This window comes from Paramormyrops kingsleyae, chromosome 14 (assembly GCF_048594095.1).
Source record: "Paramormyrops kingsleyae isolate MSU_618 chromosome 14, PKINGS_0.4, whole genome shotgun sequence".
Taxonomy (NCBI): domain Eukaryota; kingdom Metazoa; phylum Chordata; class Actinopteri; order Osteoglossiformes; family Mormyridae; genus Paramormyrops; species Paramormyrops kingsleyae.
Window position 1 is genome coordinate 4,152,449 of NC_132810.1, and position 18,845 is coordinate 4,171,293.

The 18,845-nt window shown below is 38.3% G+C and overlaps 1 protein-coding gene across 2 annotated transcripts; it reads left to right on the forward strand.

Moving 5' to 3' along the window:
• The first annotated feature begins 1,272 nt into the window (after positions 1-1,272).
• On the forward strand, positions 1,273-17,923 carry LOC111856209 (deubiquitinase DESI2). 2 transcript variants are annotated; one of them, XM_023835972.2, is made up of 6 exons: positions 1,273-1,289; positions 1,862-2,096; positions 10,553-10,625; positions 14,959-15,052; positions 16,217-16,358; positions 16,645-17,923. In XM_023835972.2, exons 2-6 carry the CDS (start codon positions 2,058-2,060, stop codon positions 16,885-16,887), a joined length of 591 nt encoding a protein of 196 aa, XP_023691740.1. In that variant the 5' UTR covers positions 1,273-1,289; positions 1,862-2,057; the 3' UTR covers positions 16,888-17,923. The 2 variants fall into 2 exon arrangements, with proteins under 2 accessions (XP_023691740.1, XP_023691738.1); XM_023835970.2 differs by lacking the exon at positions 1,273-1,289 and having other exon boundaries at positions 1,296-2,096.
• The last annotated feature ends 922 nt before the right edge of the window (positions 17,924-18,845 follow it).

Genomic DNA, 18,845 nt, shown 5'->3' on the forward strand with positions numbered 1-18,845 from the left:
GAGAGATATGAAGATGGTGGCGGTACTACAAGAATAAGGAATTACCTGTGCTGTCTGTGTTGTTGCTTAAATCTATGTTTGTGGCTCCTGCACTGATTTTCTCAACTGAGTGTGATCAGTCTTCATTTATTTGAGCCCAGTGACAGGATTAGTCTATTACAACAAGTGACGTATTTGATCAAGGCTTGAATTCAGCTGCATTTCCTGGATGCTGTGTGTACTTCGATGCTACACATTCTATGAACACCTCACATGGTAATCTTGTTGGCTGATCTCAACTCTTGGCAAAAAAATGAAGATTGTTGGAGGGGTGATTTGAAGGAACAGCTTCTGATCTCAGTGGTAAGTCACCAGAAGTCTGCACCATTTATCAAACTGGCATATCTAAACATGCAGGGGCTGTACAAGAATTTATTTACATGGTGTATGAGGGTACTACTTCTGGAACAAATGCAAGATTTTGTAGAACTATCCTTGTTCTCCATGGTTTCATATAAATGATAGAAAATTTCAAAACACTGGAATTTGGAAGATTACACCTCTCCTGTACATTCTTAATCAATTACTGCACAAGTTTCAAGCCGTAACTCACTGGGGTAGAAAAGCATGCAGACACTGTGTAAGACTGTAATACAGTAACTTTTCTGAAACATGAGTTTGATAACCAGAACATAAAGTGTACTGTCAAACAGATGTGTTTCGGAGATATGATCCGGCCATTGACACGTGCTGATGATGCGGTTTCAGAAGGTTTGGAGACCTGGCAGTCCCACTTTTGGCAGTGCTTGCCAAAGTAGCAGAAAGGGGATGTAAACATTGGATGGCTCATTGATTTAATGGATTAGAAGCAAGCTGATGAGCAACAGCAAAAGATGCATAATTAAGTGTGTGTGGGGGGAATACAAACATTTGAAATGAATACCAAACTGTAAAAACAGCTGGTGTTTTCTCTTTCGTTTCTTGAAAACACTACGTACAGAAACCATTAGCGAAAAAGCTTATATTATTAATATACATATTCTTTACATTCTTCCTTTCCATTATCACCATTATTATTATTATTATTTTATTATCATTTCCTGCGATACGGACCAGAATTAGCGGTTCGAAAAATCATCATCATTATTATTATTAATAATAATTTCAATATAAAGATAGCGGCCACCTTCTCTGCTGTCAACAACAGCTGATTCCACCGCACAAGTAACGATTACCCTCAAAGGCCATTTCCCCAGTCACCAGGAAACTGGTGAACTTTGAACTGGGGATGCTACCAACCTTCATCGAAGGTATCTAGCTAGTAGCATGCCGATGCCTTCCATCATGCTGGAGTATTTTTGCAAGTGATTTTTAAAATATTTCCTACAGAAGCCTGTTCAATATAGCTAGTCGCTTACATTCGGGCGAGCGGTGCCGAATCACCAGCGGTGCCGATTAGCTATGTGACCGAACGTGTTACTCCGAACATAGCGATGCTGCTATAGCGAAGATGCAGCACAGCGGCAGCCGGTGAATTAAAAAAAAAACAGTATAGCAATATTAAATGCATTTTAGTTATGCAGTAATTCAGAATACGTGTTTTTTATATAAAGGTTTTGTTATGTTCGCCGTATACAGCAAAAGTGGGCCGACGTATGTGTTGTCTGCTAGAAAAACAATTACACAGAAAAATCTACGCATATGAAGGGTGGTTTATGGAGAGCTGCCTGTTGGAACACAGCAAGGTTTTATTAATATTTTGATAATCTTACTAAGTCTGATGCGTAAATGAGAAGGCGAGCTTGTTTACATGCTTAATTGGGATCGATTGCAGATCATAAAAATACGTTAGAATGTTTCACTGCTTCCCAATTAATTGCAGGAAATGAACTCCCACGGCAGCCTCTCTGCGCTTCATGAAAATGGCAAAGTGAAAATCTGACCTTAAATTAGTTTTGTAGTGTTTATCACGGACTTGCTTTGTGTCGAGCCTGGACCGCGTTTTTGAACTGCTGTTAAGAGCAATAACATCGCAGGCAGTGAACAGACATTTCGCTACCTCCGACTCAGGATTAAACATGGCAAATCAACCTGTTATTCTCAACGTTTATGACATGGTAAGAAATCTATAGCAATGCTGTTTGTTTGTTTATCATTCACATCGATAACACGTTGCATTCGACTGGGATTTTATTGTGAGCATTCATCTATTTTTAATAGTAATTCACAGTTGTTCAGTTTGACTTTTAAATTTGTGTTTTTACCTATTTTTAATTTCGTTTTAAAATTAAAATGACTTAAAATTATTGTGTGCCATACCAAAGAAAACATTTTTTTTTTGCTATTAGGGAATATAATTTAAACCTATCATACAACAATATTGATATAATTCCAACATAAACTTAAGGGGAACATAAGCTTTCAAATGTTGTTTTGTCTAAGCATGCTGACCTCCTCCAGATCCAATAATTTACTCTCAATGCCATAATTTCGTTTAATTTCTGATAAAGGATAAATATTGTATATTCTACATAGGGTGATGCAATCCAAATACATTTATTTTTCACTAAACTTTTAATATATCCTTCGCCATCCAAGAATGTTTTATTCATTTGAAAACTACTTATTAGTCACTACTAATCATTATAGTCACTACTTGAAACATGAAACAACTAAAGTATGCAAAATTTGACAGAATATTCTTGTTCCTTTAAAATTGTTACCTTAATAGATATTAATCAAATGCAGATCAAGATGAACAGTTTTTTTTCCATCAGCAACTGATGTTTAAGATACAGATACTTGTTGAAGACAGCGGAGATGCAGCAGTTTGTTTTACATGCAGTATGATAATATCATAGTAAGGATGCTTAGTTGTGGTTGCCCTGTAACTTCCAACTGAAAGTTATCAGTCTTAATATGAGCTGCTTATTAAACCAATCCAGTGTCCAGCAGCAAGGATTATTATGCTCTAGTATCCTATTATTCAAATCACGGTACTCGAGGTCCGAGCACTGCTGGTTTTCCAGCCTTCCTTTACCTGTGAGCCAGGTGTGAAGCCTCTGACCAATCAGAATCAGTAATTATTAAACTAACTACCTGGGAGAACTGAAAACACGGCCTGGATTTGGAATCGAGGTCCAGATTTGAAGAGCCCTGCTCTAGAAGAATGTAAAAGTACAAGATACAATTTTAATATTGCTGTTGGTAAAATATATAGTTTACTCCTCCCCACTTGTGACCCCGCCCAGGAAAAGTAGATAGATGATGGATGAATGGTTAAATGTGTATGTTTGTGAGAAAGGTATTTTATGATGTATTATTGCATAAAATATATGCTACAGTACTGGCCAAAATTTTGGGAAAAAAACTAGCATTTTTGGCGTCATGCTATAAAAAAAAAGTTACTACATGAATATTGGTGGTAATGTTTATGAACGATCAAAGAGTGCTACAAATATAATTTGGATGATTAAATAAGTAACTGGAGCAACAGTTGAATAAAGTTCTACAATCTCTAAAAATTTGTGTTTCCACAATTTTGGCCACTAGTGTATATTACTGTAGGTTGCACATTAACTCCATGTTTAGGAGGGGACTTAATCACTAAAAGTTTTAAAACAATTTTTAGACTGAAGTATTCATGAAATACCCACATTCAGCACTGTAAAGAATTCAGACAATGTAAAATGCAGATACAGTGAAAGCTGTTCTGTCTGGCATTCAAATAATCAGCACAATTAAAAAAAAATCTGTGTAAAAAAGTAGCAGCAATTAAATTCATAACTTTCTGTTTTGTTCTATTACAAATTTACACTAAAACAAAAATGACAATTTTTTTTTTAAAAAAAGAAAAGCATTTTGCAATACATACATGAGTTCCTCCATATGCCAATGAATTGGCACACTTTAGTGTTCATTGTGCTTGTTCTGCTATTGTTAACCTCACAATCTCTTGTGTGTTACCGAATATCCAATTTCACCCAGCAGTGGCATTGCAACATGTTAAAATAATCGTTAGGGTGTGTGTATAAAAGAACTGAAGTACATGTAAGAAATGTGTCACAATTCAGTGTTTTCAAGAGTAACATTCAACCATCCAGAAAACCAAATAGATGTGCCCACTCACCAGGGGGCAGTGCAAGAAACTTCTGGTGTATCACCGTGGCTGATGTGGTTAGAGGTCCTCAGAAGAGGATAGGTGAAATTAATCTGGAAATGTTGGACGCCTGCATGATTGATGCACTTCTACAATGTTGCATAGTACACAGGGGAAAGTAATATTGTATGGTATGCATCGAAATAATTGATAATGCAAGTAACCTTGGAATCATTCTTCTAATGCCTTTTTCTTCTAGCTAGCTACATTTGTCAACCAGTCTTTTGCCTTAGGGCTGAATGTCTAAAGGACTTTGAAAAAGCCTGTAGATTAGTCCTATATAGAAGTTTACCATTTAGAATGACACCTCAGTTAATAAGCATTTTATTGTTTGGCTTGTTAGATTAGATATATGCAAAGTAGCTCCATATTCTTTAGTTGGTTGGTTATGGCTGTAAAAATTGTCGTCTCTTGTTTTATACTGTGAACAATCTCAGGGGTGGTGGGATAAAGTCTTTTTTCTAAGGTATGTAATTGTATTCTGTATACTACATGTAATAGAACTACAAGTTCAAATGGTTTTGAGACTGGTATTGACTCGCTATGGTAGTTGTTTTCATCGTCATCAACTTCATCTTCATCTTCTTCACGCTTCTCCTCATTGTAAGGGTAACCAGGAGACTAGACCTCTATTCCCAAGTTGACTGGGACTTTTAAACCCTCTAGTGCCTTGGGTCTCCTGGGACTTCCACCCAGTGGGATCTGCCCAGAACAGCTTCCCCAGGAGTCGATTGTGGCACCTTTAGCTGAATCTCCCACAAAGAAAGACGAGCAGTTTCTTTCAAGGTCCTGCCAGATGTCTGAACTCCTTATACTGTCACAGAGGGTGAGACTGTCAACCCAGCAGAGAAACCTAATTTTGGCACATTTTATAGTCTTGCATTTTATTTTTTTGACAGAAGGTGACATTGGGGTGGTGGGTGGTTCTGTAGGTTAGGACTCTGTGCCTCAGATCAAAAGGCTGCAGGTCCAAATCCCTTGGATGGTATAGTTGTTTCACCATTGGGCCCTTGAGCAAGGCCTTTAGCCAAAATCTCTCCAGTGACTGGGCAACTCTTTAATCCTGTAAGTTAGCTATATCTGCTAACTCAGCTCCCACTTCCTCACCATGGACCAGCTCAGTGCTTGCAAAATTGTAGCCATCAGACTGATTCACCTGTGAATCTCATATTCTCTCTTGGTTTTACTCATGAACAAGATCCCATGATACTTAAGCTTCATCACTAATGACAGAGTTATGGACCCCTCACCTGAAAACAATTATCCACCCTTTTCTTAGAAAATTTTCCATTGCATAAGGTGGCATGGAGAGGTGTGATCCTCCTATAGTCAGAATACATACTTTGTTCCTGCTTCTTAAAAACACTGATGACCACCCTTGTTTGCCAATCAAGAGGTGCTTTATCTGGCTTCAGTGCAACATTGAAGAGGCACATCGACTGTGTTACCCTAAGAACATCCAATACATTCAACATTTCTGGATAGATTTCATCTACCCTTGCAGCCTTTCCACTATAGATGTCACTAACCACTAGGCCTATGGCAACTTCAGCTGCAGAGATAGACCCTGAAGTTTCCAGCTTCGCCTTCTAGTGAGAGTAACATATGTACCCTATCCTCCTCCTATATGGCCTCTACAACCTCCTGCCATGCAGTCTTCGCTACAGCTGTTCTGGCTTTTCCTCACCTTTCAATGATGTCAGAAGATCCTGATGCAAGCAGAAAGTTCATCCTCTTCAGTTTAATAGCTTTCATTATGAGTGATTTCCAGCACTAGGTCCTGTGGTTGCAAGTATTGCGCTGTAAATTACAGTCCGTTCAGACTCCCTGTCCCCTACCTCACTAGGCACATTAGATAAGACTCACCAAAGATGTCAGTTGAATCCATCTCACACAGAATCTTCAGCCAAACGTTCCCAGCAAACCCTGACTGCTCATCTGGGTTGTCCTGGCTCATATGGTCTTCTCCACATGTGCCGAGTCGAAATTGCTATTAATTGGGCATCAGTTGATAGAGAGTCAAATGACCCACTAAAACGTTGATTTTTCTGTTTGTTATGGACAATACGTGGCTTATAGAGAAGTCTACATAATTACCTGAGGTCTTTTCTCATGGAGAAGTCCAGAGTAGAAGAGATTCCAACCACAATCAAGAAGTTTGGTTCTAGAGCCCACACCATGTGTGTGGAGGTAAGGCTAACTTTATATAGCTGATAGATATGCATAGCTGTCTTATAAGGTTACTGCTATGTTTGTAGCATATTGTGTTGCTTCACTGCTATCTGGCACTTGCTGCTGGTTATTCACTGGAATCTCAGCGTAGCTACACTTATGCATAGTTGGCTTTTTGACAGCTGTTTGCTTGTAATATGCCCCAGTTGTATGTCACGTTGGAATGATGACTTTCTGATGACAGGCACAGAGGCACCGAGGCATAGAGGCACAGAAGCTTAGCCCGCTGAGCCACACACTGCCCATTAGTGTGTATCGTTATTAGAGTCTTATCAGGTGTGATTTTGGTTTTCATGTGACTCAGGCACCCCAACTTCACGTGTTTGGAAACTTCATAATGTTCTTGTTGCAATTTCCATGACAAAGCCCAGATTTTGTGCCAGTCCTGAGGGAAATGGCTTAACAGTTCTTCCATTTAAAAAAAATGATAAATGTGATGTAGCTTAAATAGAATAGAACTTCCCTTTTAACTACACTATGAATCACCCCTTCAAGGGCAAATAGGATTTTGATGTTAAACTGTGAAATTCTCTGGGGGAAATGGAACTGAATACTACGGATTGGCCATTTGGGAAAAGTATTATCATGAGAAAAGCCTGTAACTCTTCTTATTATCACAGTATCATTTAAAGCATTTTATTGGGTTTTTGAGTAGGTTGTAATGAAAGCGTGTTTGTAATATACAATATAACAAGATCAAGAAGTTTCAGTCTGGACTGTGGTATAATTCTTATGGTTCTTGTATGGAACTCGTTGGTTGCTTCTTGTATGGAACTCGTTGGTTGCTTCTTGCACGTTGCAATGTCCTGCATGGACATGCTAGTATGCTCCTTTGCTTCTTTGTCACATTTTCAGGTGACCCAGTCCGTAATCCTCATTCTTGGTTATGTACCTTTGATTCACTCCTGTCATCCACCGCTAAGCTTACTGCTGGTTATCCAAAGTCTGTAATAGTGCTGCAGGAAAAGGATTTAAGCAGCCTTTGGTGCTTTCTTGCTGAAATTTTCATGGTGCTATTATGTTCTTCCGAGTTTTGTCACGTGATTAGTTGTTGGCTCTGAATTCTTCTCTCATCCAGGACGCCAAGTTTGTTGATGTTTTTGGGTTTTGACCTGTTTGCTGTGGTCAGTATGACATTATTGTTCTGCATCTGCTGTTTTTGCTCAACTGTATATATAAGCAATACAGTGAGGCTCTTGTGTCTCCCTTCCATGCATTCTTCCCTGTTTTTCTAAGCTCTCAGTTCAGCCCCTTTCCTGCTGTTTACCTTCATTGCTTGCTGTTATGACCTTTACCCCTAGATGAGCTATAACAACATAATCCATGAGGAATGTGACAGGAATCTGAACTCAGTGGTCCTGAGCCATACTTGGCTCTTCTTTTGAATGTGTACAAATGTACTTCCGGGACAATGTCATCTTTTTCAGGTATTACTTGTAAGGAGGGACCATTCTGCAGAATGACAATATACCCACCACAATATTATAAAGATGAGTATTATTTTAATATTGCATTAGTTTTAAAATATCCATCCATCCTTCCATCTTTTAGCTGTCTATTCTGGTCAGGGTCACAAGCTTTTAAAATATAATATTTTTAACTCGTCTTAAAAGAAGAAACAGATTATTGACAGGGCGACATGTTACAGTCTGTTACATTTGCAGTTGTATGATTAAACTAACTTCATATCCTTAGCTATTAGTGTATCAAATGTGGTTAAAAAAAATCACCAGTAATTGAAAACTTAAATGAGAATTTGGTATTTTCACTCAAAGCACATCTGGGACTGAAAGGGACTGAAGCTTCTCAATCAGAAGGCCTGTTAAGTGGAACAAATGAAAGAGAAAATAAAAATTCCTTGCCAAAAGAAATAAATTATGTTTCTCAATCTTGTAATTGCTTTATTTTTAGTCCTAGCATTACAAAGCAAAAAAAAAAATTCTGATTTCAAAACTTAAAACAAATTACAAATGTTTATTCAGATCAGGGTGACAGTAAACATGGGGTCTGTGGATACAAGCAAGCACAGTACAGGGAAAGAAATTCCATGTATACAGAGGTGGATAGTTCAAGTTCAGGAAGTAAAAATCCAGATTTTGTTTCAACCAACCAGTTGAGTCCTCTGTGACTGTGACACTTCACACTCAACTGCAAGCGTGTCTGAAGTGGGACGTGATTTTCCGGTTTGATGAGAACAAGACAGAGATTTTTGGCCAAAATCTGAAGCGCTATATTTAGAGCAAACGTAACACATCCTATGCCTCAATTAACACCATCCCTACAGTGAGGTTTAGTGGTGGGAAGCTGTGGGGACGCTTTTTATATTCAGCAACTGGCTACCGTGTCAGAAGTGAAGGGGGAATGGATGAAGCAACATACAGGGAATTATTTTTTAAAAAAACCTGCTTTGGTCAGCAAAAAAGTAAAACTTTTGGTTAAAAACAAAAAGGTGAATGTTCTACAGTGGCCAAAGTACAGATTTTAATCCTATAGACAGTCTGTGGAATTCTCTGAAAAATTGGAGTCAACAAGTGACATCCAACAAACCTGAATGACCTGGAACTTGTCTGCCATGAATAATGGGGAGTGAAAAATCATTCCTGAACTGTATAAAAACATGGTAGATACGCAAAAAACGTACAGCTTTTATTGCAGCAAAAGGTAGCTCTACCAACAGAAGTGGGTTTGTTGTTTTTAGGGCTGTACTCAACAAGTCAGTTTGGGGCCCCTCACCCACATAGTGTAGTGACTGTTGGTGGCCAACAGGGGGCCCCCAATACACAAGTGCAAATGCTAAATACTTCTGTAAGGCACAATTTTCTTTAAAACTTTTAACTGAAAATTTACTGTGAAATTGCAATTAAAAAAAAACACTGACAGGAAGAATATGTGTATGTATGAATTGTACTTCAGGCAAATCTGATAATTAAGGGGGGTTGAATACTTTTGTAAGCCGCTGTATTTGAGGTCATTTAGAGCAGTGTTAAGTTACTTAACCTAATATTTTGTTGAAATATAGTATTTGGTTAATCGAGGATGAATATCAGATTCTTTTTTTCTAGTTCTGTTTTTTTTTTTTTCCAATTTTCATGCCATTGTTAATCCATGGATCTTGTTTTTCTTTTGTAAGTTTAAGCAATATAATTCAGTTCCTGATTTTATACTTCAATGTGGTTGTTAAAAAACTGAAGCATTATGAATTGAAATTCTGTTCATAATAGAAAACACACATTATTAGTTCCCTTCAGAACTTAATCCCTGTACATTTTGCATGTCTAGTTGCAGTATTTGCCTTAGAAACAGGTGTAATTACCAAAGGGATAGATTCATCTGGCAAATAATTACATTCTTACCCTAAGAATTACATTCGTACCGTTAACTAAATGTCTATTGTTAATAATGTCTGATGGTAAATCCAAAAATGTTTCATTTGTAACAGATTTTTGTTAACCTATACTTTTTTGATCTGTTGTGTGTGTGTGTGTGTGTATATAGTATGTATATACGTATATATCAATGAACAAACTGCATTTTGTTTGCTTGCTGATGGCGGGCTGGCCTATGGCATGTTTGCTGTGAAAGTCATCCTGGCCAGAGCGGTAGAGAAAAGAAAGTGGCCACACCTTAGACGCCCGTTGTAAAACAATGGCAGCGAAAATTCCGGCCAACTTCAGGGTCACGGGGACAGTGAATAGTTCTGAACATTGACATTCACGGCATGGAATCTGGTTCATTTCCATTTCCTACCAAGCACTTAAAGCGAAGTAACAGATTTAAAAAAAAAAAACATTTAATGCATTAGCTCTCATTAATATAGTAAGAATGATTAAACCAGGATGTAAAAATGCAGAGTTTTTGAAAAATAAAGAGTGGTTTCCTATTTTTTTTCTGTGGCTTTGTGTGTGTGTGTGTGTGTGTGTGTGTGTGTATAGTTATAGCTTATATAGAAGAACTATTATTGGAGTTGAGATACCATGTTCTTTTCTGTCTCTAATAATAATCTTTTGAAGAATTTGGAAATGTTTGATCTAATGCTAAATGAAAAATAATTGCCAGATTGATATTTTCATGGGGTGATCCCATATGACGACATTATGGATGATCAACTTTTATCTTATATGCACTACCTTGAATGGCGAATACCTGTAAGCACTTGTAATTCTTTCTCTTCTTTCTCTACAGTATTGGATCAATGAGTATACTTCTACTCTGGGTATAGGAGTCTTCCATTCAGGCATCGAGGTCTACGGTAGAGGTAGAATCAAAGGTTTTTTTATGGGGTATATTTTGTTTATGTCCCTTACAGTAGCTTTATTTTTCTTGCAGTGTGATGATTTGAGACACACTAGCCTTCCCCGCTAAATACAGATGCTCCTCACTTTATGATGGGTCGACTTAGTCCTCAAACTTTGCATTTTGATCTGTTCCCCAGGGTAGCAATATGCTGTAAGATGCCTAGCGCTGTCAGCATCCAGACAGTCTCTGTAGCCACAGCAAGCGTAAAAACATTCCAGTGTTTAACAATGAAAGGTGCCTTTTTTTTCCTGTGTTTAACCAAATTTTCCCAAACCCATTATATCCGCTAAATGCCCAAGTGTGTCATTGTATCATATCCGTTCAACTTGCGATGAGTTAATTGGAACTTACCTCCATTGTAAGTTGAGGAGTATCTGTACAGTCATTCACCATCTTATTTTTCCTAACTGCTTATCCGGTGCATGGTAATATGAGCCTGAACCTTCCCCAAGAGGCACAGGGCATGAAGCAGGGTAATCCCTGGATGCTATCTTACTGCAGGCCAAACAAATGGATTGTGGGAAGAATCCAGAGTAGCAGGAGATCGTCCATGTTGACATTAGGGGCATTTACACACACAGCCATCAAACCACCCCCACTATACCTACAGGCAATCCAAATAATAGTGTTGGAATGGTCTTGGTAAATCATTCTGAAATATAATCCACACTGCCTTCGTTTCTTTGTTGCTGTTGATTTTAAAGTTACTAAAGTTTTCTGCAACACATTTTTGGTTGTCTCTGTATTTTGAGGTTCTTTCATAGTAACACAGTAATTTCTTTAATAACGTGATGATTTGTTACTGTATGTTTAGTTTTGACCATATTTCTTATGTCTTAGCATTAACATTTCATCAAGATCTCAGTTCAACAAAATCCTTTTGCTTGTTAAGCACCTGTAAAATATTTCATTAGATTAGTGCATTTAAGTTTCTGTCAACATACTTTTATATTTTGAAGTAATTTGTCATTTAAAAAGCTGTCATTTATTTTAGCGTTTCTGTGTTTCCATCAGCTGTTAATATCTGAGTGTAATTAAACTGAAGAGGCAAAGAATCCATTTCCCAGAGATTACAAAAATGTAACAAACTGGAATATAAATTTACATCTTTCTGCTGATTTGCCCCATTTGTTAAGTGCCAGTTCCTGTAACTTTTTATTTGAAATAATCATCTGTAATTCTCAGATAGGAACTCATCCATGGGAACTCCAGAAGAGAGCAGTGTTTCTTCTGTAGTTGTTTTAAATTTATCTTTGGAATAATTATCCTGCTGGAAAAACTAGATTCCGCAGTGCAGGGTCCAGCACAAAGTCAGTAAGGGGGCATCTGAAATTAGCGTGAGGTTCATGATCCCCACAACCACGTCATGGATAGAAGCTGCTGTGTGCTGCTAGGCACCTTTCAATCCGGCCCAGAGCTGCCATTAACATGACAGTATGTTCAGAAAGTCCCTTCATGGTGCAGTGTCCACATTAGATACCTTCAGTATTGGAGGCTGCAAGTAATCCCACACAAAACTCTCTCCGTCTTAAAATATATGCAGGGTTTTCTTTTGTAATGTTGCCACTTGATTTGCATTGCAAGAAAGCCCTAATTTGTCTTAATCCACAAAACATTCCCCCCCCCAATGCTCTTGGTAAGTTTCAGTCAGACTTTCTTATGTGCATGGGATGATTTTTTTGGCAATTCTGAAAATCCTTTGAGAATTTTTTGAGTTACTTTTTTTCTTCCTTTTGAACCAACCTCCTGGGACGTTGGCAGTAGTATGTTTGCAGACACGAACAACGAACAATAACACGAACTGTAGAAACATCCATCTGTGAATCGCTTATCCTGCTCAGTCACAGGGGCCTTTTGTTTAGTTTAGCCTGCCTGAAGAAGCACAGGGACACAAAGCTTGGCTTCACCCTGCATGGCAAGACTGTAAAATGCAAGCGAGAATGCAGAAACACTTGGAGACGTGTATGTGGTGTTTTTTGGTAATATTTTGAGAGAAATCGTCCTTTTTTTTTTTACACCCAGCTCCTGGGACATTGGCAGTAGTTTGTTTGCAGATTTAAATAACCTTGTGAACTGCAAGGCACGAATACCAAAATCTTTGGAGATTTAGAGCTTTGTAAATTTGTAAATGGTAATGATTATATTTGGCCTTTATTTCGACTTTGCCCTACCTTAACTGAATGCACAAAGCTGACGGTATTGTCTCTAAACCAATCTCATCATTTTTAATTATACGCCACATTAATTCTATTCTAATTGTATCCAGGCCTTTTGGGTTTTGAAATAAAATTGCAGATTTTCCATGTTTTTTACACTCTGTTGTTTTTACTGTAACAGTAAAATATCTATTTGACTTTTGGTGTTAACTTTATTTAGATACTTTGAATTACATGCACCTTGACATAAATAAATATTCCCATGCATAGAGCTGTACAGGGTGGCACGTTGGCTCTGAAAATGTGTTACCTCATTCCTTCAGGGTGAGGTCTTCAGATCCTACCTCTGCTCTGTTAACATGGAATTCCTTCTGCACATATTGAGTTGTTAGGCTAATCAGCATCTCTAGGTTGCCTGAAGCTTGTGACCATGTCTGTGTATCTAACCCTTTGATGGACTGGCTTCTGGGAATTCTCTTTATTCTTGTGCTCTCTTTTGTGGGATGGGCTCCAAGCTTTTTGCGAGCCTGTACCAAATGGCAGCATCCATGATGGATAGGTAATTCACTGTCATTCTCAGCATTAAGGCTTTAGAGAGGATTCATGCGGTAGGCCGTCCTCACCTTCATCTAGGAAACGTATAAGCTGCAAAATGAAGGAAAATCCTATTCATTTAGACACAAATAGGGTTGAAATGAATCCTGCCTTTACCAGTAATTACCCCAAAGCTGTATTCTTCAAGTCATCCAACAAGATGTAACAGGAAATTCTTATTTTACTGAGTTACTGTTCATTTGCATGTATTGTAATGTCAAATTGTGTTTTTCTGAGCAAATATATACTTCCTACCCAGATAAATAGCTTCATTCATTTTCTTTGACTTTTGCACAATATTGTGTATACTGTACATTTACATAATTTGTATGTTTTTCTGATAGGGTATGCTGCAAAAAAATTGCTAGGCAGAAAAAAATAATGCAAGAAAAGTAGAGCTGGAGGAGCAGGAAACAAATGTGTCTAAATATTTGCTTTTAATGTGAAATTAGCGAAAAAGAGAATCAGAATTAGGGGTAACAAAGGGAAAGAGGACTGAGAAATGCTCTCCTAAGTGTCATCAGTAAAGCATGTTACTGCTTGCTTACCGTTTCAAAATATTTTTGGACAAATTAGCAAGATATTTTTTAAATGTTTAAATTTAATGAATGATTGCCCATAGTTTGTGACCTCCAGCTCTGTAGCAATAGTTTGTGCATAAGAGATGGCAGCAAAGCTTGTAATTCTAGCTTGAGGCTGACCAAATGTACCTTTTTTACTGCGTGTTCTTTTTTTTTACGTTATACAATGTTTTCTTTACACACACACACATTCAAAGATCATCTAACTGTTGTCACGACGGCACCTCTGGGACTCGCACGCATGCTGCTCCGTCCAGCGGACAGGTGGCCGTGTACTTGGTGCACAACCTCGGACAGCAACCACCTGGCAAATTTCAGAACCGGTGTTTCGGACAGCCAGCCAGCAGGCTGCGGCAGAGCCCCTCCCACAATGAGCCGCGGCCGGAGGCGGGCAATCACACGAGCTGCTGCCACCCCCAGCATCACTTCCCCCCTTAAAATAGCCTGCATGAGCTGGAACTTCCTACCTGTATCCCTGGCTGTAGTCTACCTGCTCCAACTGGAGCAATCTTTCTCCATTCCTTGATTTATTTATTTTTCTTTCTGTTGTGGGGTTTGTCCTACCTTTTATTTTCTTATAGAAACCCACAGACCTGCAGCTGACATGTTACCCTGTTCTCCTGGGTTATTTCCCAATAAATACAGCCACGGCTGATGCTATTTAACCCATCGTTGCCTGAGTGCTTTTATTTAGATTGACAGCTTTTAATAATTTATAGCAGCTTTTGTGTATTAGGTATTTGAAATGTGTGTACTTTTAATTTGGAAATTCCTGCATCCGGTGTCCCACATGATTAAAACTAGTATTTACTGTAGTATACTATACCTGTAGTATACTATATCTGTAGTATACTATATCTGTTCTCCACCACTTTTTCAGCACATCTTTCACCAGAAATGGGATGATGATGATGATAAACTCTTGCTCTTCCATCCTTCAATCCCTCTTCTTCCTCCTTAGAGTTTGCATACGGAGGCCACCCATACCCCTTCAGTGGGATTTTTGAGATTACTCCTGGAAATACTGCTGAGCTTGGAGAAACCTTCAAGTTCAAGTGAGTATATCATTCTAATCCTTGGATCTGCAAATCCAGCCCCATAAAATCCACAGTCCTACAGGTTTTAGAAAACTCATTTACTTCTTTAACAAGGAATGTGATTGCAGTATAATATATTCAGTAAAATAAATGTTAAGGCTAAAACTAATGTGTCGTTCGAATCTAAAGGATTTCAGTTGCTAACCCAAACACTTTAAATCAGGAAAACTAAATTAAACATTGGGAATATGTATTCATTGTTGTTACAAGCCAGCTTACATAATCTGGCTCAGGCAGAAACCACAAACGTGGTTCAGTTTCTTCTCAGTTTACAATCACCTCTTATTTACAGAAGTATTTACAGCTAGACACAGACACGGGAGAGAACGAACATGCCTTCTCTCCATCTTGCCAGGCCAAAACAATAAACAAAACCAAAATACTAACTCCATCAATAACTACTAACCTACAAATAAGAAAAACAATTATCTGCCCTAACTCCCTTATGATACCTACCAACAAACACGCCCACCAAACGGTAAACTCTCTCTCTCCCTCTCTCTCTCCCTCTCTCTCTCTCTCTCGATTTCCTCTTCCCACTTGTCCTCTTTAATGTCTCCAGCAGTACCATTTATCCACTTTCTGCTGGAATTACGCCTCACCAACAAGTACTTCCCACATTGTTGGATGGGCTCCACCTAGTGTTACTTATAACGTAAAAAGATATATGTACCGCACAGACTGTAACAATAACAAGCGTCTTATAGCAAGGAGGGTGCACGTAATGCATAAGGCACAACGATGCATGTGTCATCTATTAGGTATATCTTACCTTCCAAAATGAACATCTTAACAGTATTAAGCTTTTCTTAATGTATATTGTGAATAAAAACTTTGTTACAAGGTTCATATACTTGATATTTTTCCAACCAACCAGCTGACCAATCTGTAACTGTGTGACTCTTTATATTCAACTGGTTGGTTGAAACAAAATCTTGGTCTGGATTTGTACTTTCTGAACCTGAACTTTCCACCTCTGTTTAACTAGTACATGCAAGTTTATTTGATGGGTACAGTCCAGTTAGAATGTTTAAAGTTTTACTAATAGAAAATTAAATAATTTAATAAATCATGTGACATGTTCTTTGCAACAAAGTGTCTGAGGTATATCTGTACCTGCAGAGAGGCCATTGCCTTAGGCACAACAGACTTCACAGAACATGATATAGACAAGATTATGGAAGAGCTGGGCAAGGAGTTTAAGGGCAACGCCTACCATTTAATGCACAAAAACTGCAACCACTTCTCATCTTCACTTTCTGAGGTTAGTAAAAACTGACAAATCTACTTAATATTAAGTAGATTAATGTACTTCTTTCTTTTTAATGTTTCAATGGAAATGTTCAGTCTAATCTTTTATGATATTGATGCAATATCCTCTTTTGATCGCCTGAGTTTGAGGTCATGGGGGCAAATTAATCAGGAAATTCTGTCTAGCTGGGAGATTTTGAACGGAACAGAGTGAATAAAGTGAAATGGCAAAACTCTCCGGATGCGTCATATTTTTGGAAATCTGATGTGTCATAACCACGTGTTTCTTTATTTGGTAGTTGCTGTGTGGACAAGAAATTCCTCGTTGGGTGAATCGACTGGCCTACTTCAGTTCCTGCATCCCATTCCTACAAAGCTGCCTACCGAAGGAATGGCTAACCCCGGCTGCCCTTCAAAGCCATATTAGCCTGGGTCTTCATAAAGAGGAGCAGCTAGAGTCTAGCGATGAAGATCTTCCCTCAGCCTCAGGAGCCAGTGTGGCCCCTGGCTCCACGCACAGCTGCCGTCATACCCGGGTCTAAGCAGCTGGTGACAGTGTTTCTCGGGGGCCCGTGCTCTCTATAGGATTGCTCTTCCATTTTTAGACCTGAACTGAGGCTCCAGAGCCTGCCATGCCTGCATAGGACAAGCAGGATGTATGAACACCCAAAACAAAGAGGCATGAAAATTGTAACACAGAGACTGCAAAGGAAATGCATAATTTTTCATGCACAAGAATTTTTTGACCCTGCAGATAATGAACTTTACAAAACTTTTATTCATATTCTCACAAACTCGAAAGGTTTAAAGATCAGCGACAGATGGTATAGGCAAACCACAGCTCTGTCTTTATTTTCTCTATCTGAGTTTATTGAAACAAGTGTAGTTTGGTAAAATTATGAGAATATGTTTACAGTTTCTTGTTTTTGTCAAGACATGCTCATATGGAGTTTGCATGCTCTCCCTGTTTTTGTGTGAGATTCCCTTGGGTTCTCCATCTTCTTCCCGCTGTCTAAAGAAATGCGGTTAGATGAATTGGTGTTTATAAATTGTCCAGACCATGGGAACATCCCTGAAATCTATGATGCAATTCAATTCCAAGCAAGGTCACACAGCCTTTGCTAAATCCGGTTATGGGGAAATCGTCAGTGTCACACTTATTGCCTTTGTATCTCCATACACTTAAATTGTTACAAGCAAGTTTATCATCCAGAATACATGTTTGGAAACAGTTGTACTCTCAGGTGAAGATACATATTACTCTCATAATCCCAGACATTACAAAAGCCCTAAGAATCGATGCTAAGCAAATAAGACTATAAAACTATACCAAAATAGTCCTCCAGTATTTTAACTTAACTGAAATTTAAATCATAATTATTTTTATTAATGTATTTATTTCTTTTTAATGTTTCAATGGAAATGTTCAGTCTAATCTTTTATATTTTATTTGTGATGCCATTAATGTATTTTCCTTTTGTACTGTACAGTTTAAAATAGATTGATATACACCTTACTGGTTTAGAAGACCACCAACAATTTTAGAAAATATACTAATTAAAAACTTGCAAACAATAATCCTCACTGGCAGTTATTTTACTGACTCTGCATTTGAATATCAACAGAATTAACATCGAAGAGGAATGGCTATGTTTGTTTCTTTCATCGTAATAAAAAATAATTTTCCATCCTGCTACTATTGTCATGATCACCCTGCGACCTTGGGTGACATGACAGGTTTTTATTCCCATTTGAAATGAGACATTTTTAAGTAATATGGATAATGCATCACTTCGTAATACTATAAATTGAGGGGGAAAAGAACTTTAGCTGTTCCATAGATATTTTGCATTACAGAGATTATCTTGCATTATCTTGAAAATGAGCAGCATTTGTATCCCACTGCACCATCTTAAAATATGTAGATTTACCATCATAAAGGAATACAATGGTGAATACCAATGTTTACTGACAGCCATTTATTGAGCTGAGATTGCATTAACATAGCAGACACACAGTGGTGTAAAAGCGAGAAAGGCTTGGGGGTCAGAGTACATGCTCAGCTAGCATCCAGTCAGTCAGTTAGGGTGATATACACAGGGCAACTTTTTGAACAATGCTGCCTGGCACTGTTGCTGAGCAACGATGCTCGGGCACTTTGCCATCGAGAATGGGCAACAAATTTCAATCTGGACAATTCTGATCTCAGTGTGCAGCTTTTTGAGATTTTCCAATCAGAATGCTAGCTGCACCATGTGACCGACTTGGAGCTTCAGTGTCCGTCTTTCCAGTGTCAGCCTTCCTGTCAATAGATCTGCTGTTTTCTCATTGGTTGATGCTAACTGTCCGTTGTCTTGATTAGTTGCCTTGTGTCTCACCTGGTTGCCCGTTTCTGGCAACATTGCTCAAAAAGTTACTCGTGTATAATCACCTTTACTCTGCTGGCGACAGGATACAAACTCATGACCAGACATGGAACATGAACATATCCATAACTCAC